General features: G+C 48.3%; 2 protein-coding genes across 2 annotated transcripts; both read right to left on the reverse strand.

Annotated features, from left to right (window-relative positions):
* Window positions 1–1,098: 1,098 nt before the first annotated feature.
* LOC123817150 (keratin, type I cuticular Ha3-I-like) lies at window positions 1,099–4,283 on the reverse strand. The gene is made up of 7 exons (XM_045836680.1): window positions 3,921–4,283; window positions 3,752–3,834; window positions 3,099–3,255; window positions 2,138–2,299; window positions 1,928–2,053; window positions 1,535–1,755; window positions 1,099–1,156 (listed from the first exon to the last, which is right to left on the reverse strand). The coding sequence occupies exons 1-7, from the start codon at window positions 4,266–4,268 to the stop codon at window positions 1,099–1,101; spliced, it is 1,155 nt and encodes a 384-aa protein (XP_045692636.1). The 5' UTR covers window positions 4,269–4,283.
* Window positions 4,284–11,894: 7,611 nt separating this feature from the next.
* LOC123817189 (keratin, type I cuticular Ha1) lies at window positions 11,895–15,341 on the reverse strand. Its single transcript, XM_045836744.1, has 7 exons — window positions 14,994–15,341; window positions 14,708–14,790; window positions 14,205–14,361; window positions 13,325–13,486; window positions 13,115–13,240; window positions 12,722–12,942; window positions 11,895–12,057 (listed from the first exon to the last, which is right to left on the reverse strand). Exons 1-7 carry the CDS (start codon window positions 15,339–15,341, stop codon window positions 11,895–11,897), a joined length of 1,260 nt encoding a protein of 419 aa, XP_045692700.1.
* Window positions 15,342–17,386: the final 2,045 nt, after the last annotated feature.

Genomic DNA, 17,386 nt, shown 5'->3' on the forward strand with positions numbered 1-17,386 from the left:
GATTCGGTGCCCTGTGACTTCTGGCTTTTTCCAAAACTAAAATCACCTTTGAAAGGGAAGAGATTTCAGACTATCTATGAAATTCAGGAAAACACAATGGAGCAGTTGATGGTGATTGGGAGAACTGTGTAAGGTCTCAAGGTGCCTACTTTGAAGGGAACTGAGATGTCATTGTCCTATGTACAACATTTCTTGTATTTTGTATCTTCAATAAATGTCCCTATTTTTCACATTACATGGTTAGATACCTTCTGGACAGGCCTCATATATTGGTGACGCAGGTGCAGCTGAGACATGGAGAGGAGAAGGCAGCTGCTCTTTGAGCCTTTTCTACAGAAGCTGGTCTTTACAGTGTTGGAGAAGGGGGAGCAGAGAATTTCACAGTGATGAGGGTGGCAATGGGAGATAGCAGTGAGGTTTGGAGAGGAGTCTCAGAGTTGCCACCGGCCCCACAGCCTAGACAAGATGGGCATGCGTGTTGAAGGCCAGGTTTTTCACATGGTCTCCCCTTGGTGGGAGCCTCCCAGGAGGACAGCCCTCCCTCGCCATCCTCATTTACCAGTGGACGATGATAGCTGGCTTCAGTCATTCAACTCATTCATCCTCCTAATGAAAGGGTATTTTTATGAAACAGCCCTGAGAAGTACTTTACAATGCATGAATATGAATGAGAAGCACATTTACAATGCCAGAGAAATAAAGTTTATTGGGAAGTAAATGAAGTAGCCTCCTTGCATTCCAGAGAATACCAGGGAAGCCGGGAAAGCAGGAAACACAATGCACAGAGGAAACGCCCTAAAGTAATACCTGGAGCTCAGATTACAGAGAGCTGGACATCTTCAGATACAGAGACTCGACCTTCAGTGGGAGGGAGTTTTCCAGACATTGGATCTTGATGGAGTGTCTTTGCTCGTTGGATCTGGAAAGACTTTCCATATCTAGAGATATCACAGTTGGCATGACAAGGTTTCTGTGGCAACTGAGCTCCTGCAGAGGCAGGACCTGGGACCTTTACAAGGTTGGATCTAAACAGCTTCATTGTAGTCTTCAAAGAGGGTGCTGGTATTCAAGTTAACAGCAACCTGTTTGAGAGCTGCCTCAGGGCGCACAGGAGTTTCCACAAGCGTTGGTGGTAGCACATGGGTTGCAAGGGAGGCTGGAAGAACAGAGTTTTAGAATGCATTAGGGAGGGGAGTGTAGAAAACACCAAGGTTTAATGCAACCACCTATGAGTTCTCAGTGGGTAGAGTTATTTGGAATCGAATGTGATTGTCACTAAATCCTTTTCCCTTCCCCAGAATGCCATGGGCAGAAGTGGGAAATTGCCCTTTTGAAACATATTACCTCCATTGTTAGCTCCCTGAAGCAGGGGGTGCCCTTTGCTTTTAACCTTACATATGGCTTAACTGTCACGTAGTAGACCCTAGAATAATGTGTTATTTGGTGTATTGAAAATATAGCCAATAGGTAATTGTCCACAGTGTTTGTGGTCCACCACACATGTTTTCCCAGAAATCCTTTGCCTCATACTCACTTGCAGTCCTCACTCTCCAGAAGGGTCCGGTATGTGTTGATCTCACACTCCAGCCGGGCCCGCACGTCCAGCAGCACCTGGTACTCCTGGTTCTGCCGCTCCAGGTCACCCCTGATCTCTGCCAGCTGGGACTCCACGTTGGTGATCATGCACTGCACCTGGGATAGCTGGGCGCTGTAGCGGGCCTCCGTCTCTGTCAGCGTGTTCTCCAGCGAGTCCCTCTGTGGGGGGACATAAGGAAGGTCACAGAGCTGCTCTTTTAACACGTCCCTCCACGGGGTTCCATGCAAGTCACAGCATCAAGAGTTCAGGGGACTGTGACCCAAAAGGCCTGCCAGTGACTCTGGTTCCCCGACCTCACACTTGTCACCAGGAGGTGTGGACAGTACCCACCAGGTTGTGCTGGGCCTGCAGCTCGATCTCCAGGGCATTGACCGTGCGTCTCAGCTCAATGATCTCTGCCTGGCAGGTCTGCAGCTGCTCTGAGCTGGACACCACCTGCTTGTTCAGCTCCTGGGTCTGAGACACCAAAGGTAAGACACAGGATCAGACTCTGCCTTGAGGGTCCCAAGGTCCTGAGTGGCCCTGTGCTGAGGCACCCACCTGGTTGGCGAACCATTCCTCCACATCCCTGCGGTTGGTCTCCACCAGGGCCTCATACTGACACCTGGTCTCATTGAGCACGCGGTTCAGGTCCACGGTGGGGGCGGCGTCCACCTCCACATTGAGGCGGTCCCCAATCTGGCAACGCAGGGTGTTGACTTCCTGGTGGAGGAAGGGGAAGGAATGAACCCACAGAAATAGGTCTGCTATCTTCCTGCTGTGGTCGAGTGAGAACAAGCCTGACCAAAAAATGCACTAAAAAGAATATCCTGCTCTTTCCAAAGACACAGATATTGTGTAAAACTAAATTCAATTTCTTTCTCAGAAAACTGAAACAAGTTCAGATTTCCTGTAAGACCAAGTCCCAACTCCTGGGCATGTTCAGGTCATTGGTCATTTCCCGACACATCCCTACAGGCACCACATGCCCAGCCACACACACCCACGGGCCGTCCTTGGCCACAGCTCGCTGTGCCACTTCCGTGTCTGCTCAGCCATCTTCCTCCTCCCCGTGACATGCCTCTGAGAAGAGTCTCCTTTCGGGCAGACTGCATTACTTCCAGAACACTCTGTGTGCCCATCTAATCCAGCACTTATTTCCCTCTGCTAGTATTGTATCAAGTTTTTACATGGCTGACTCTTAGACCAGAGACTAGACTATGGGCTCTTGGAAGAGAAGGGCCATGTCTCATTTCTTTATTTTTTTCTCAATCTCTACCACCAAATTCAGTACCTAACAGTGACCAACAGAGAGCGTGGATATCCTTCCTCAGCACCACCAGCCCCTGCCCAGCCCTCCCAGCTCACCCAACTGTATGCTGTGGATATCCCGATATGACTCCCTGAGCTGACCCTGAGTTCCTCTGAGAAGGGTGCCAGCCCAGGGATCCTGATAGCAATTGCCTCCTGATGCTGAAAGCTTAGCTCTGAAGCCTATTGTTTTATTTTGTTTCCCTCTCACCTCCTCATGGTTCTTCTTCAGGCAGAGCAGCTCCTCCTTCAGGGACTCCACTTGGGCCTCCAGGTCGGCCCTGCACAGGGTCAGCTCGTCCAGGATCCTGCGCAGGCTGTTGATGTCTGACTCCACCAGCTGCCGGGAGGAGCGCTCCATCTCATACCTGCACACACAGGTTGGTGTGGGAGGAAGGGCCAGGGAGGAAGCCCATCTTCCTGCCCCAGGTCCTATCTGAAGGGGTTGGCCTAGCTGTCTTTGAACTGACACAGTCTCCCATCCCTTCCCTTCGATGTGTCCCTCAAGCTCAGCATGGATAGGCCGGAGAGGACCTGACTTGCCCTAACACCAGACAGAGCCCATGGGGACTCCTGGGATGGAGTCTCTCTCTCCTCTCCATGTTGTTGGTTAATGTACCACCAAAGCAATCGGTTCTCCCAGAATTAATTGCAGTCTCTGAATTCAGGGGTTTCAGGAGACCACCCAGAAAGAGAGCCTGAGGAGCAGACACCATATGAATCTGGATCTCTGAAACTGACTTTTCATATCCAGCTGTAAGAGGACATGTAATCTTCTTCCCTTCCAGGCAACGTTAGGCCCACAGGGTCACGAAAGAGCCATAAGGACCTTGGAGGCCACCCGGCCAAAAAGTCTCAACATACTTGGTTCTGAAGTCATCAGAGGCCAGCTTGGCATTGTCGATCTGCACCACCAGCCTGGCGTTCTCAGACTTGGCACACAGAATCTGAAAACGAGACCCCACTGTGAGGCCCACTTGTCCTAGTGTTCCAAGACAGCCAGCTGCTGCACCCCACATACCCCACCCCTCACCTTCTGCTGCAGCTCCTCGATGGTCCGGAAGTAGGACTGGTAGCTGGGGCACATCAGTGGCTCCTGCTGCTGGCAGCGCTCCCGGATGCGGCACTCCAGCTCCGCATTCTCCCGCTCCAGCTGCCGCACCTTCTCCAGGTAGCTGGCTAGGCGTTCGTTCAGGAACTGCATGGTCTCCTTCTCGCTGCCATTGAAGGAGCCCTCACAGAACCAGCCGCAGTTGCCCACGTTGGCGGGGATGTTGCAGGCCCCGGGCAGGGGGATGTTGTGGCAGCTAGGGGCCACGCAGGGCCGGGAGGGGCAGCCGGAGCAGCAGCTCAGGTTGGACAGGCAGCAGTTGTAAGGCATGGTGCTGTGAGAGGTGATAGAACTGATGAGCTGATGGAGGTGGATGCAGGTGAGTTTGAGTCTCTTCTTCCTCCATGGTCCTTTTATACCCTTAAATTGTGGGTGGGGGCTTGGCATCCAGCATAGTTTCCTTTCCTAATGCTTCAGGTAATTTTTTTTTCTCCAAAATATGTTGGTTAGATGCTGTCTCAGAGTCCCCCCTCATCCCATAAAATTATTCCATTCATCTTGCGTCACGCCGGGCTCCTCCTGGGTACTGGTGGTTGGTGAAATCAGTGTTTCATCAGATGGCTTCAAAGGAGGCAGAATCATCACAGCCCCAAATGGCTGCTCCCATTACTCAGAGGGGAGGACATCCAGGGACATGGGGTGGAGTAGTTTGGGACTCCTCACCCATGGAGTTCTGCCCCTGGACTCCCTAGAAAGAAAGTTTGGAGTGAACGGCCTCCTGGTGACCTTCTTCTTCCAAGTGTACCCACATTTCAGTGTTCAACTTGACTTTATAGCAGAAATTCATCCTGTATCAGCTGCAAGGGTTAATAGCCTCACTCAATGCAAATATGAATTAGGGCTTAGGGAATTTGTCAATAAGAGAAAGATAGAAAATAATTGAGTGTTCATGGTTGGGAAATGAAACAAGTAGAGTGGGTAGGAATAGTGCTGACGCAGAGATCAACACACTACTGCACACAGGCCAAGTTCGGCCCACTGCCCTTTTTTATAAATAAAGTTTTATTGGCACACGGTCTTGTTTGTTCATTTAGGTATTGTCTAGGGCTGCTCTTGTTCTCCAAGGGCAGAGATGAGTAGTCGCAACAGAGACCACATGGCCTGCAAAGCCTGAACTATTTACTGTCTGGCCCTTTTCAGAAGAAGTTTACCAATTTTCACTGAAGCGACAATGTCCCCCAAGATGAGAAAAAGAAGAAATATATAAAAGGAAACATGATGGGAATAGTCTACAGAGAGTCAAATGGCAGTGCTGCTGCTTAAATAGGAAGCATAATGCTTCCGACTTAACAAGGAAGGGAACCCCAGAGTGCAGTGCTCAGAGCTACCCTTGTGTTCATGATGACCTCATCTCGAAGTCTCTGGAAATTTCTCTTGCCTCATTCCTAGACTTAGCCCTCTTTCTAAAAGCATCGAGCAGGACTGGTGGGGGACAACAGTGAATATCCCTAGAGGCGTGGCCCTGCCAACCCGAGACACCCCCAGAACGAGTCACGGCGCCCATGGGAATGCAGCTTGACGCTGTCATCCTGGAGAAGTGGGCACCGTCCACAGTGAGTGTGTCTCTCTCCTTCACCTCTGGGATCAGACACCCGTTGACGCTTCCAAACCCTCTTGCCCAATAATTAATTTCTTTATCCTCACCCGAGGACATTTTTTCACTGCTTTTAGAGATAGAAAGGGGGAGAGGGAGAGAGAGAAAGAAACATTGATTGGTTGCCTCCCATATGTGCCCCAGCCGGGATTGAGCCTGCAACCCAGGTATGTGCCCTGACCAGGAATCAAACCTGCAACTTTTTGGTGTACAGGACGACACTCCAACCAACTGAGCCTCACCAGCCAGGACTCAATAATGAACCTTAACAAAGTAGCTGTCTTAACTCATCTTCTATTTTCTGCCACTCTATCTGTCCTTTGTTCTGCACAGAAATAAAATCACGGTTTAGATAGAACTCCCTAAAGATTACTTGTGGCACACAATGTAAGTCATTTAAGAAGGGTGAGTCTGGATTCAGAGGCAGGGCAGAAGGGACAGAAAAGCATACACCCAGAGCTACATGACCTCAGTTCCCATCTTCACTGGCGATGTGACCTCAGAGAAGTGAATTCCCTTTTTGACTTGCTTTCTTCATCTCTTAACCTGAAGTGATAATAATGCTGCCCACTTCATTTTGTCGTGCAAGTTAAGTAAGACATTGTGTGTGACTATGGTTGGGGACAGGGGTGATGACGATTATTTCTGTAACCTTCCCCCTTCCTATTGGTGACCCAGATGACTCAGATGAAGAATTTTCTGAAAACTCAATTGTGTTGAACAGAAACCTGGACAGGTTGGCCATGCCAGCCCAATGGTGATCAAAACTCATTCACTTACCTTGCCAGCACTAAGAGCACAGAACTATATTCATGACTTAATCAATGAAAATGTAAGTTTTTGCATCTCCTTGGTGACTGGAATAGGAAGTTAGCAGGGGGCGAATGGTCCCAACCTTCTTCGCTAGGTTCCTGGTCTTGCGGGCTTGGCTATCTTATTTGGGGTAGTTCTTGAGGAGGACAAGTCCTTTCCTCGGGGTTGTATTGTCACCAAAGCCTCCTTTCTTGTCACTGGAATGGGCTCTACACATCTTCTGGGAATCCTCCAGCCTTGTGTTTCTGCGCCAGTATTCATAATAATGATGGTGGTGGTGGTGATGATGATGATACCATTTCATGAATACTTATTACATGCCAAACAAGGTGCTGAGTGTGGTGACACAATTCTCAGTTAATCCTTCCAACAGCCCTATAACTTTGGCCTGTAAAATTATTCCCCTTTACAGATTAAAGACATAGATAGGAAAGACTCTGAATCTTTCCGAGCCACAGCCAATAAATGGCTGCGCTGGGATTTAAGCTACTCAGGTGTCTAGCTTCTGAGCCTGAATTCCTACACACAGTGCAGAACATTTGGCACAGAAGCTTCTCTGATTTGTTAGGGGGAGGACATCGTAGATTAACTTCTGTCCCTATTGTCCTGCTTGTACTTTTTGCTTCTGGTCCCCACTGGGGCCTTATTCCCCACTCCTGATTTCCCCCATCAGTCCTTTAAAGGCCACTCTGCCCAAGCAGCCCTCTCACCCAGCTACTCCCTACGGGACCTTCCTGAACTAAGACCAATGGAAGCAGGCATCCTTTTTCATAATTGTTGATATGTCCAGATTAGAAGTTAAATTGCAGGGCGTTTATTTGTTTTGTTTTATTTTTTTTATCATCTAAACAAATGGAAATTCACAATGGCATGACCTGAGGTGATTTAGAATCTGGGAGAAAACCTACCTGTCTGGCCTTGAACGTTTATCCTTGCAAAGCTCACTTCAGCAGTAAGTTCCATGTCGCAGAATCAAAGCATTGCGTAGCCAGAAGGACTTGAGTTTATGGAAGAGAAAACGGAGGCACAGACAGTGAGGTCAGAAGGAGATGAATATCCATAGGTCACTTTCCAGTCAGGTGGTCTACCAGGACCCTTCACACAGTGTTCCCGTCTCACCCCAGAGAGTTTGGATTCCATCCATGGGGATTGTCACCAATGTCAGAAATAGGGGATCTGAGATGCTGGGAAGAAATTTAACTTGTCCATGTGACACAGGTAGGTACATTCAAGTCTGTCTAGGCCATCACACCTCAGGGTGAATTAGAGAGATGACACGCTGCCTAGGTCGGGGTGTGTCGAAGCCCAAGGACTGGGAGAAAACGTGGAAACCAGATCAAGAATTTTGATGCCAGCCCTGAGGACAGACAGGAAGACACGCCTGGGCTTCCTGCCTGTTGCTTTGTTCCTCGGTAGAACAGAGGTTAAAAAGCGACAAACCCCACAAGCTTGTGAAAAGATGTGACTCCTGAAAGTAATGAAATGGGCTTTCATAGAGAAAAAGACTTAGGAGTCCAGGGTGGCACTGCTCTTCCTACGGATGCCGAGAGCAGCCGCAGGCCTCCAAGGACTCCAACAGTGACTTCGACCCCAGATCCAGGGATGAAAAAAGTGCCTTCGCTCTACCCCATAGCAAATATAAAATTTTCAGGGACACAGAAAGGAAAATAATCATAAAAAATATTTAGGATGTAAGCCTGGGGAAAATTCAGACATCTGAGAGTGATAGGCCCAATTGGCTAAGACTGTGGACCAAGACAGCTCAGGAGTCAGTGAAACGGACCACTGAAGAGCACTGGACATGCCGACCGAGCAGGAACCTGGGGCCCCCATCAGAAGATGGGCCTGCAGCCAACGAGTGTTCAGCAGAGCTCAGGAGAAGATTTACTCCCGGTGTGGAGATAAGGGGGGGTTAGGGAAGAGAGAAACAACAGTGTGAAAGACAACAGGATGGTATATAAAGTCCACTGTTAGGCATGAAACCAAACAAAATTTTTTAAGATGACTGTACTTTTTTATCCTAATAGCAGTATTTGGTTTACACATGTTCATAAACTCAATCTTTCACAAATCTCATGGAAAGTATACAAAGCAGGTAGGGAAGAGACTGTTCCTTCTGCTTTACCTTTGGGGAAACTGAGGCTTAGAAAAGCTTCTGTCCCATCCAAAGACAGAGCTGATGAGAGCACAGATCAGAAATATAACTCAGGTTCTGGTAGGTGAATGGCAGCCTGGCTCATGAGAATTACCTGTAGAGCTTCTAAAACTCCCAGTGGCTGGGCTGCATCCTAGACCAATGAAATCAGGCTCTCATGGGGCTGACTCAGGTCTCAACATTTTTTGAAGTTCCCCAGGTGATTCCAAGGCACAGCCAAGGTTGAGAACCACTGTCCTTCTCTGTGTGTCTGATGATGATGACAGAGTAGTACCTAGAAACAATGTAAAAGCCACGTGGAAATGTTTAAGAAAACGTAGAACACAGTTACAAAATTAAGGCTGCGATCAAGACAGATTTTTGTGTTTAAAAGACATGGCAGAACTGACAGATCCAAAAAGCTTTATACCAGGCCGAACTCTTCCTGGGTTCCGGGGATGCTCGCTCCACTCAGAGCATCTGCGGAGCTGCCGCTTTGCGGTGCCTGGACCTGTGTAGTATCCAGTTTGTTGATAGCAAACCTTTGTCTTTTAAGGATGGATCTGATCATTTGGAAGCCATTCAAAGAGAAGCCTTGTGAATAAAGTAGACAAATTAATTTTTTAAAAAAATCTTGATATAATGGTGGTTTATAGTTAAGTCAAAAGCCTCAAGAGATTTTCCAAATATTAGTTGGATTCTGTGTGCAAAGAACAACTTTGAAGGTCATTGACCTGCATATATTTTTATGCTCTGATTTTTTTTGCATTGTTCTTCATACTTTGTAGTGGTATCTTATGTGCAACTATAGCTTAAACCAAGTGAAATGAGCCAGACGCAAAAGGACGAATGTTGTGAGATTCCACTTACAAGGAACACCTGGAATAGTCAAATTCATAGGCAGAAAGTAGAATAGGGGTTGCCGGGGACTTGGGACAGGGGCAGCTGGGAAGGTTAATGAGTACAGAGTTTCAGTGTGGGGTGATGAAAAAGTTCTGGGTCCTAGTCAGTGTGACTCAGTCGGTGGGAGCATCATCTGGTAAACCAAAAGGTGGTGGGTTTGGTTCCCAGTCGGGCCATGTGTGAGAGGCAGCCAATTGATGTGTCTCTCTCACATCAATGTTTCTCTCCCCATCTCTCTCCCTTCCTTCCCCTTTCTCTAAAATCAATAAGAATGTCCTGAGGTGAGGCTAAAAAATTTTTTAAGTTCTGGAAATGAATCATGGTGATGGCTACACAACAGTGTGAAAGCATCTGATGGCGCTGAGTAGTGCACTAAAAATTTTCAGAGTGGTAAATTCATGTTATATATATTTTGCCACAATTTTTTAAAAAAATCAAGGGGTTGACAGGCCTGTGCTCCTTCCTGGAGGCTCCAGGGGAGAATTTATTTCCTTGCCTTTTTCCACATCCAGAAGCTACCTGTGTTCCGTGGCTTAGGGCCCCCGGCTCCATCCACAAATCCTGCAGCGATGGGCCATGTCCTCACGCCACATCGCTCTGTGTCCACACCCTGTGTCCGCAGTCACACCTCCCTCTCCCCCTCTTCTGCCTCCCTCTTCCACTTGTAAGAACACCTGTGATCACGTTGGGCCCACCAAATAATCTAAGACAATCCCCCATTTGGAGGTCAGATGATTAGCTACTTGAATTCCATCTGCAACCTTAATTTCCCTCTGCGTGTAAACTAACACATTCCAGGTCCCAGGAGTTAGAACAGGGACCCCGCAGGGAAGGGGGGTGATGTTTCTGCCGACCACACAAGCTGTTAGAATTACCTCTGCATTATTGTAAAATATAACATACTTAAGCAGAATACACAATAAAGGAATAAGAAAATTTAAGAAGGACCTCCCGACCGAGCTTGACCTTGGATTTGGAGGAAATCACAGACATGGTGGCAAACCACATTAGAGCAGGACAGAGACTTCTCACGAGCCAAGTAGCAAAATATGCAAATCTGAATCCATCCTGGAATTGAGGCTTTAAAAATGAGGATCAGGGGAAGTTCAAGTAAAAAGAATAAATAGGTGCTTTATCAAAAATATATATATAATTTCAATTTCTTTTATCATTGCAGTTACACAAGGCTGTGTTTTGCCAAAGTGGGGTCTGATGCCAGCCTCAGGAAGCCTGATATGATGGGCAAGTTAGTGGGAAAAATTAAAGACATGTGTGGTCTCTCATCCCGTCCTATCAAATGGTCCTCTGAGGTTTTACCAAGTCAATGATCAGCCTGTCCATGGCTCTTCATTAGAAATAAAGAAAGATACCCATTCTTGATGAATGCTGCTGTCACTTTCAGTTCTTGAAGACTTGCTTGTTCCTCCAGCTTTTGTTCACAGTGTCAGGGCTATGCCTTGTAACCACACTGCTTGGGGAGGAGTTTTATCCCTTTTAACAAATTGTAAATAACTTGGAGCCAGGACTGTTTTCTCCTGGTGTGACTCTCCCCTCCCCACCATCCAGCATCTGTACAAAGGAGGCATTCAGCAGGCACTGGTTGGACTGGACTGAGAAAGGCAGGAGTACCAAGTGAAGAGGTGAGGGTTCTCTGAGCCCCAGCGCACAGAGGGCAAGAAGCTGGAGCCCAGGTTCCTGATCCACCCACACGGGAGGGAGGAAGGACGAAGTCCTGGGCTCAGCGGGCAAGTCAGGGGGTCCCTTCCTTAGGTGTTCCTGAGGCCACTGGGACCACCAATAACCCAGGTAACACAGTGCTGGACCCTAGAACTTCCTACCTAGAAGAGGTGAGCTCTTCAGAGCCTCTTTCTGGCCCCAACTTGTGCCTCCCCTCTCTGGACTTGGATACGATCAGCCCTAGCAGATGTCCGGGTCAAGAGGGAAGAGTGTGGGAGGAAATCCAGTGATGGTCAACAGGAGAGAGGAGCTGTAGCCCTGCGGCTGCCCCGCCCTTCCTCCTGCCACCCTGCCTCAGCCCTCTGCCCACCAGGCATGGAACGGCTCCATATCCAAGAGTCGGGTCATTATACGGCCTGACTTTCAAGTGGCTTTTTATAGAGTGCTCAAGTGATAGGTGTGGCGAAACAAATGAATAGCAATGAGAAGGATATCTGCTTTGCCAGGAAAGTCAAGTTTATTAGGAGGATCCAAAGGAAGGCCGCTGGGACTTAGGAGGGTTCTCTGGAGAAGCGAAGAAGGAACAGACCCCAGTGAAGGAAAGGGAGAGGAGGGAGTGGTCTGGAGTAGGTGGGCGAGCTTTCTTGGCTGACCCACTGGGCAGCTCTGGCCGTGCAAAGTGTGTCTTCAGGCCCTGGTGTCAATGGACCAGGGCCAGGTCAAAGCTGGGGAGCCCTGGGCCCTGCCTCCTTGCTCCTCTGGCAGCCCCTGGGCTCTAGTGCACAAAGGAGCTGCAAGGTCCACAGCGGGGCCGGGGGACGCAAGGTGTGCAGGCAACAGAGGGAGCGCAGGGGGTGCAGGGGGCACAGGGACTGGAGACACAGGGCCCAATGGGCTTGTTGCATGCGTTGGTGGTAGCGCAGGGGTTGCAGGGCAGCCTGGAGAAAAAGAATGATACGGAAAGTTGAATTGAGGGAGACTTGTAATATATGCCAGAGAGACCCCAAGAATGAAATGCCTGTCAGGACGTGGGCTGATCTGTAACAGACAGGCTACAGGCTCAGCCGCTATGAAGCTCATGTTCAAATTTCTCAGTCTCCCTACTATATACTGCGAAACTTCTAGACAGAAACCCTGAAATTCTCACTTTCACTCCCAACACTGTCTATTCCTAGCTAGTGACCTTGGAAAGACCCCTTAACTTCTCCAAGCCCCAGTTTCTTCACCTACAGAATGGGGAGAATACTGGCCCAGCCTTCCTGTCCTCACCTGTACGTGAGACCAGATGAGGTTGTATATGAAAGTGTACCCTCTACAAAATATAGTAAAATCAAATGTAAAGAATATCATTGATCTTTCTTCAATATTACCACAGTAGCATGCAAAGACTTGGCTGCACAATTTTTGTGTGGACATCAAGCAATTCTCGCCTTTTATGTTTTTAGTGATGGTGATACTGTGTTTTCTGAGTTCTATGTAAGCATGTCTGGTGTGAAGGCATAGCATCATTTCCAAGACACGCAATCCCTTCCTGGAGTCCAACGGGAGAGTGTGCTTGCATGTGTGCATGGCATCCTCAAACACCCCCTGCCCGGCACTCACTTGCAGTCCTCGCTCTCCAGCAGGCCCCGGTATGTGTTGATCTCGCACTCCAGCCGCGCCTTGACGTCCAGCAGCACCTGGTACTCCTGGTTCTGCCGCTCCAGGTCACTCCTGATCTCTGCCAGCTGGGACTCCACGTTGGTGATCATGCACTGCACCTGGGACAGCTGGGAGCTGTAGCGGGCCTCTGTCTCTGTCAGCGTGTTCTCCAGGGAGTCCCTCTGTGGGGGGACATAAGGAAGGTCACACAGCTGCTCCTTTAACACGTCCCTCCACAGGGTTCCATGCAAGTCACAGCATCAAGAGTTCAGGAGACTGTGACCCAAAAGGCCTGCCAGTGACTCTGGTTCCCCGACCTCACACTTGTCACCAGGAGGTGTGGACAGTACCCACCAGGTTGTGCTGGGCCTGCAGCTCGATCTCCAGGGCATTGACCGTGCGTCTCAGCTCGATGATCTCCGCCTGGCAGGTCTGCAGCTGCTCTGAGCTGGACACCACCTGCTTGTTCAGCTCCTGGGTCTGAGACACCAAAGGTAAGAGACGGGATCACACTCTGCCTTGAGGGCCACAAGGTCCTGAGTGGCCCTGGGCTGAGGCACCCACCTGGTTGGTGAACCATTCCTCCACATCCCTGCGGTTGGTCTCCACCAGGGCCTCGTACTGACACCTGGTCTCATTGAGCACGCGGTTCAGGTCCACAGTGGGGGCGGCATCCACCTCCACATTGAGGCGGTCCCCAATCTGGCAACGCAGGGTGTTGACTTCCTGTGGATTCAAAAAAAAAGCAAGAGTAACTATCCTCAATGAAGAATAGATTCAAAGAAATGGCGTTGCTTCTCGGAGCCCTGCTAGTCTATTTCCCAAGGAAAGAGACTTAGTGGAACAATATGACAGTTCAAGGCAAAGTGGTCTGCGCTCCACGTGGCCCAGCTCCCTCCTCACCATGACTGTACTTGGACTCAAAAACATTCCCAAGGACTTGCTTGGATGCCACTGGAGGACAGACTAATGCTCTATTTTCCCAGTCTGCTGATTGGCTGCAGATGACCTCATAGTACAAAGACTTGACTGTTCAATTTCACATTATGTGTCAAATAATTCCTGACATCAAGTAAGAAAGTCATTTAATGGCCCCTCCCAAGATAGAGAAGAAGAAGCCCCAGGTTACTCTTCACCAAGACTTTGAAAGAGTAGAGACTCGGATTCACCGGGCTCGGTTGTTTGGCCTTTGGGGCTGAGAAGTGACTACACAGCATGAATACAACAATGTAGGGAGTCATTCGACAACTCCATAGCCAATCACAAGTTGGTGGGGTGGTCAGGGAAACTCAGTTTTGTTTGTAAGAGACATCTTTTCTGGATAGGTTTTACCTTTTCATTGTTTCTGTCATTACGAAGTGTTAGTATTTTTAAAGGAAATCACTAAAGCCACCCTCAGCCTGACACTAAGTCAGGTTTCTTCATTTCTCATTTCTGGTCTCACCTCCTCATGGTTCCTCTTGAGGCAGAGCAGCTCCTCCTTCAGGGACTCCACCTGGGCCTCCAGGTCGGACTTGCACAGGGTCAGCTCGTCCAGGATCCTGCGCAGGCTGTTGATGTCTGACTCCACCAGCTGCCGCAGGCCCATTTCCGTCTCGTACCTGCACACGGATAGGATCAGAGCAGTAACTGGCAGGCCCCCAGGATTCACAGGGATGGTCTTTCATAACCCCATTCATCTTGTCTTCCCACTTTCCACAAGAGTGAAACCAAGAGATAGAGGGTTCTGGAGGCTATCAAGACCCAATACTGATCAAAAAATCAACAGGTTGATTTGCGTCCTCATCTGTATTTGTGATTCCTTTGCTGGGTTCCCCTCAATCTCTGTAGAATCCTTCATGACCAATAGATCAAACCATTTTTCATGAAAGCTACAGGAATCCCTTTTCTTTAACTGGAAGTTAAACAAAAAAAGCAAACCCCCGTACGCATCCTGAATAAACTCACTTGGTCCTGAAGTCGTCCGCGGCCAGCTTGGCATTGTCAATCTGTACCACCAGCCTGGCGTTCTCAGACTTGGTGCACAGGATCTGGAGAACAAGAAGTTGCTTAGTGAGGATTGAAAATAAACAGAACACCATCCACCTCTACAAAATGGCTTTAAAAAGCTACTTTGGAAATAAAAAGGGGAAGCAACATTATGATGACATAGAAGCAAGACACACACTTCTCTGCCACAGATTGAGAATCATGGAGAACTCCCCTTGCTTAGCAGTGACAGCAAGGCCCCCACCTTCTGCTGCAGCTCCTCGATGGTCCGGAAGTAGGACTGGTAGCTGGGGCACATCAGTGGCTCCTGCTGCTGGCAGCGCTCCTGGATGCGGCTCTCCAGCTCCGCATTCTCCCGCTCCAGCTGCCGCACCTTCTCCAGGTAGCTGGCCAGGCGTTCGTTCAGGAATTGCATGGTCTCCTTCTCGCTGCCATTGAAGGAGCCCTCGCAGAACCAGCCGCAGTTGCCCACGTTGGCAGGGATGTTGCAGGCCCCGGGCAGGGGGATGTTGTGGCAGCTGGGGGCCACGCAGGGCCGGGAGGGGCAGCTGGAGCGGCAGCTCAGGTTGGGCAGGCAGCAGTTGTAAGGCATGGTGCTGCGAGGGAGCGAGGTGCCCAGCAAAAGACAGAGTCCCAGTTCTCTGAGGAGCATGTGGGTCTCCTCCTGGGAACCTTTATACCCTCCCCGCTAAGGGTGTGGACATGTACTATAAAGTCTTTTTTCTTTTTACATCTTCACTACTTTTCAAATGCCCTTCCCTTCAGTCTGTTATTTGCTTTCCTCAGACGAGTCCATTGTCCCATAAAATTCTTTACTTGGGCTTCTTGCTAAGTCAGGACTCCTCTTCAGGCAGTTCACCCATGAAATCAGAGGTTTGTGGTAGACCTTCAAAGAGGCTGCACTGTCTAGCCCAAGTAACTGCCCTTGTTAACTGGGAGCTGGTCCATCCAATGACATTCTGCTGTATCACATGGTCCTGGACATCTATAATCAGACTCATCTCCTGGCCCACCTGGCATGTCTAGAGAGGGACTGGGATTGAGTCGGGGAGGCACTTGTATGAAGTGGCAGCAACGGACACCCTTTCCATCTGCTTTAAGAGAAGAATCTTTCAACGCTGCAACACCCCAAGGCTTGGAAGCCTTGAGGTGGATAGGGACTGGCTGAGAAGGATGGACAGCTGGTTGTTGTCACCTCCTGTGCACCACTTAGAAGGATTATGGAGGAATTTTAAAGGGAGAGGCTTCGATAATTAGTTTGAGACAGGGAAGGGTCTGGAGGAAGAGATCATTTTGAAAAAGAGTTGAAAAAAATGCAAGCTGAGAGATCCACATAAATGCATTCCAGTTACCTAGGGTGAGGATCTGGAGGCAGGCGAGAAAGGACTAAGGAGGTGCTGGCAGACTTTTCCACGAGGGTATCCACAGCATTAGGGCAGAGTGAGCAGGTAACTGGAAGAGTTGGGAGGTAGACCAGAGGGGCCTCCACAAGCCTGAAAACCTTTGAAGCTGATCTTTTTTTAAAAGTATATTTTATTGATTATATTATTACAGTTGTCCCAATTTTTCCCCCTTTGACCGTCTCTGACCAGTACCCCCCTTTCCTCCAGCAATCCCCCCTCCTTAGTTCGTGTCCATGGGTATGTATATATGTTCTTTGGCTTTTCCATTTCCTATACTATTCTTAACATCCCCCTGTCTGTTTTGTACCTACCAATTATGCTTTTTAATCCCTGAATTTTCCCCCCATTCTCCCTCTTCCCCCTCCCAGCTGCTAACCCTTCAAATAATCTCCATACTTATGTTCCTGTTCTGGTTGTTTGCTTAGCTTTGGGTGGTTTTTCTTTTTAGATTCAGTTGTTGATAGTTGTGAATTTGTTGCCTTTTTAATGTTCATAGTTTTGATCTTCTTATTTTTCTTAAATAAGTCCCTTTAACATTTCATATAATAATGACGGTGCGATGAGTCCCTTTAGCTTTGCCTTGTCTGGAAAGCTCTTTATCTGGCCTTCCATTCTAAATGATAGCTTTGCTGGATAGAGTAATCTAGGTTGTAGGTTCTTCCTTTTCATCACTTTGAATACTTCTTACCAGTCCCTTCTTGCCTGCAAAGTTTCTCTTGAAAAATCAGTCTTATGGGGACTCCTTTGTAGGTAACTCTCTGCTTTTCTCTCACTGCTTTTAAGATTCTCTCTTTATTTTTTAACCTTTGGTATTTTGATTATGATATGTCTTGGTGTGGTCCTCTCTGGGTCCAACTTGTTTGGGACTCTCTGTACTTCTTGGACTTGTCTGTCTATTTCCTCCACAAAATTAGGGAAGTTTTCTTTCATTATTTTTTTCAAATAAGTTTTCAATTTCTTGCTCTTTCTCTTCTCTTTCTGGCATCCCTATGATTCAGATGTTGGCACATTTGGAGATGTCCCAGAGTCTTCTTATAGTATCCTCATTTTTTTTTTTTTGAATTCTTGTTTCTTCTTTCTCTTCTGGTTGAATGTTTATTCCTTGAGCTCCAAATTGTTTATCTGAATGCCAGCTTCCTTCTCTTCACTATTGGTTCCCTGCAGATTTTTCTTTATTTCACTTAGTGTAAGCTTCATTTCCTTCTTTATGTTGTTGCCATACTCAATGAATTCT

Source organism: Phyllostomus hastatus, unplaced genomic scaffold, assembly GCF_019186645.2.
Source record: "Phyllostomus hastatus isolate PE091 unplaced genomic scaffold, TTU_PhHast_1.1 phas_contig_210, whole genome shotgun sequence".
NCBI lineage: Eukaryota > Metazoa > Chordata > Mammalia > Chiroptera > Phyllostomidae > Phyllostomus > Phyllostomus hastatus.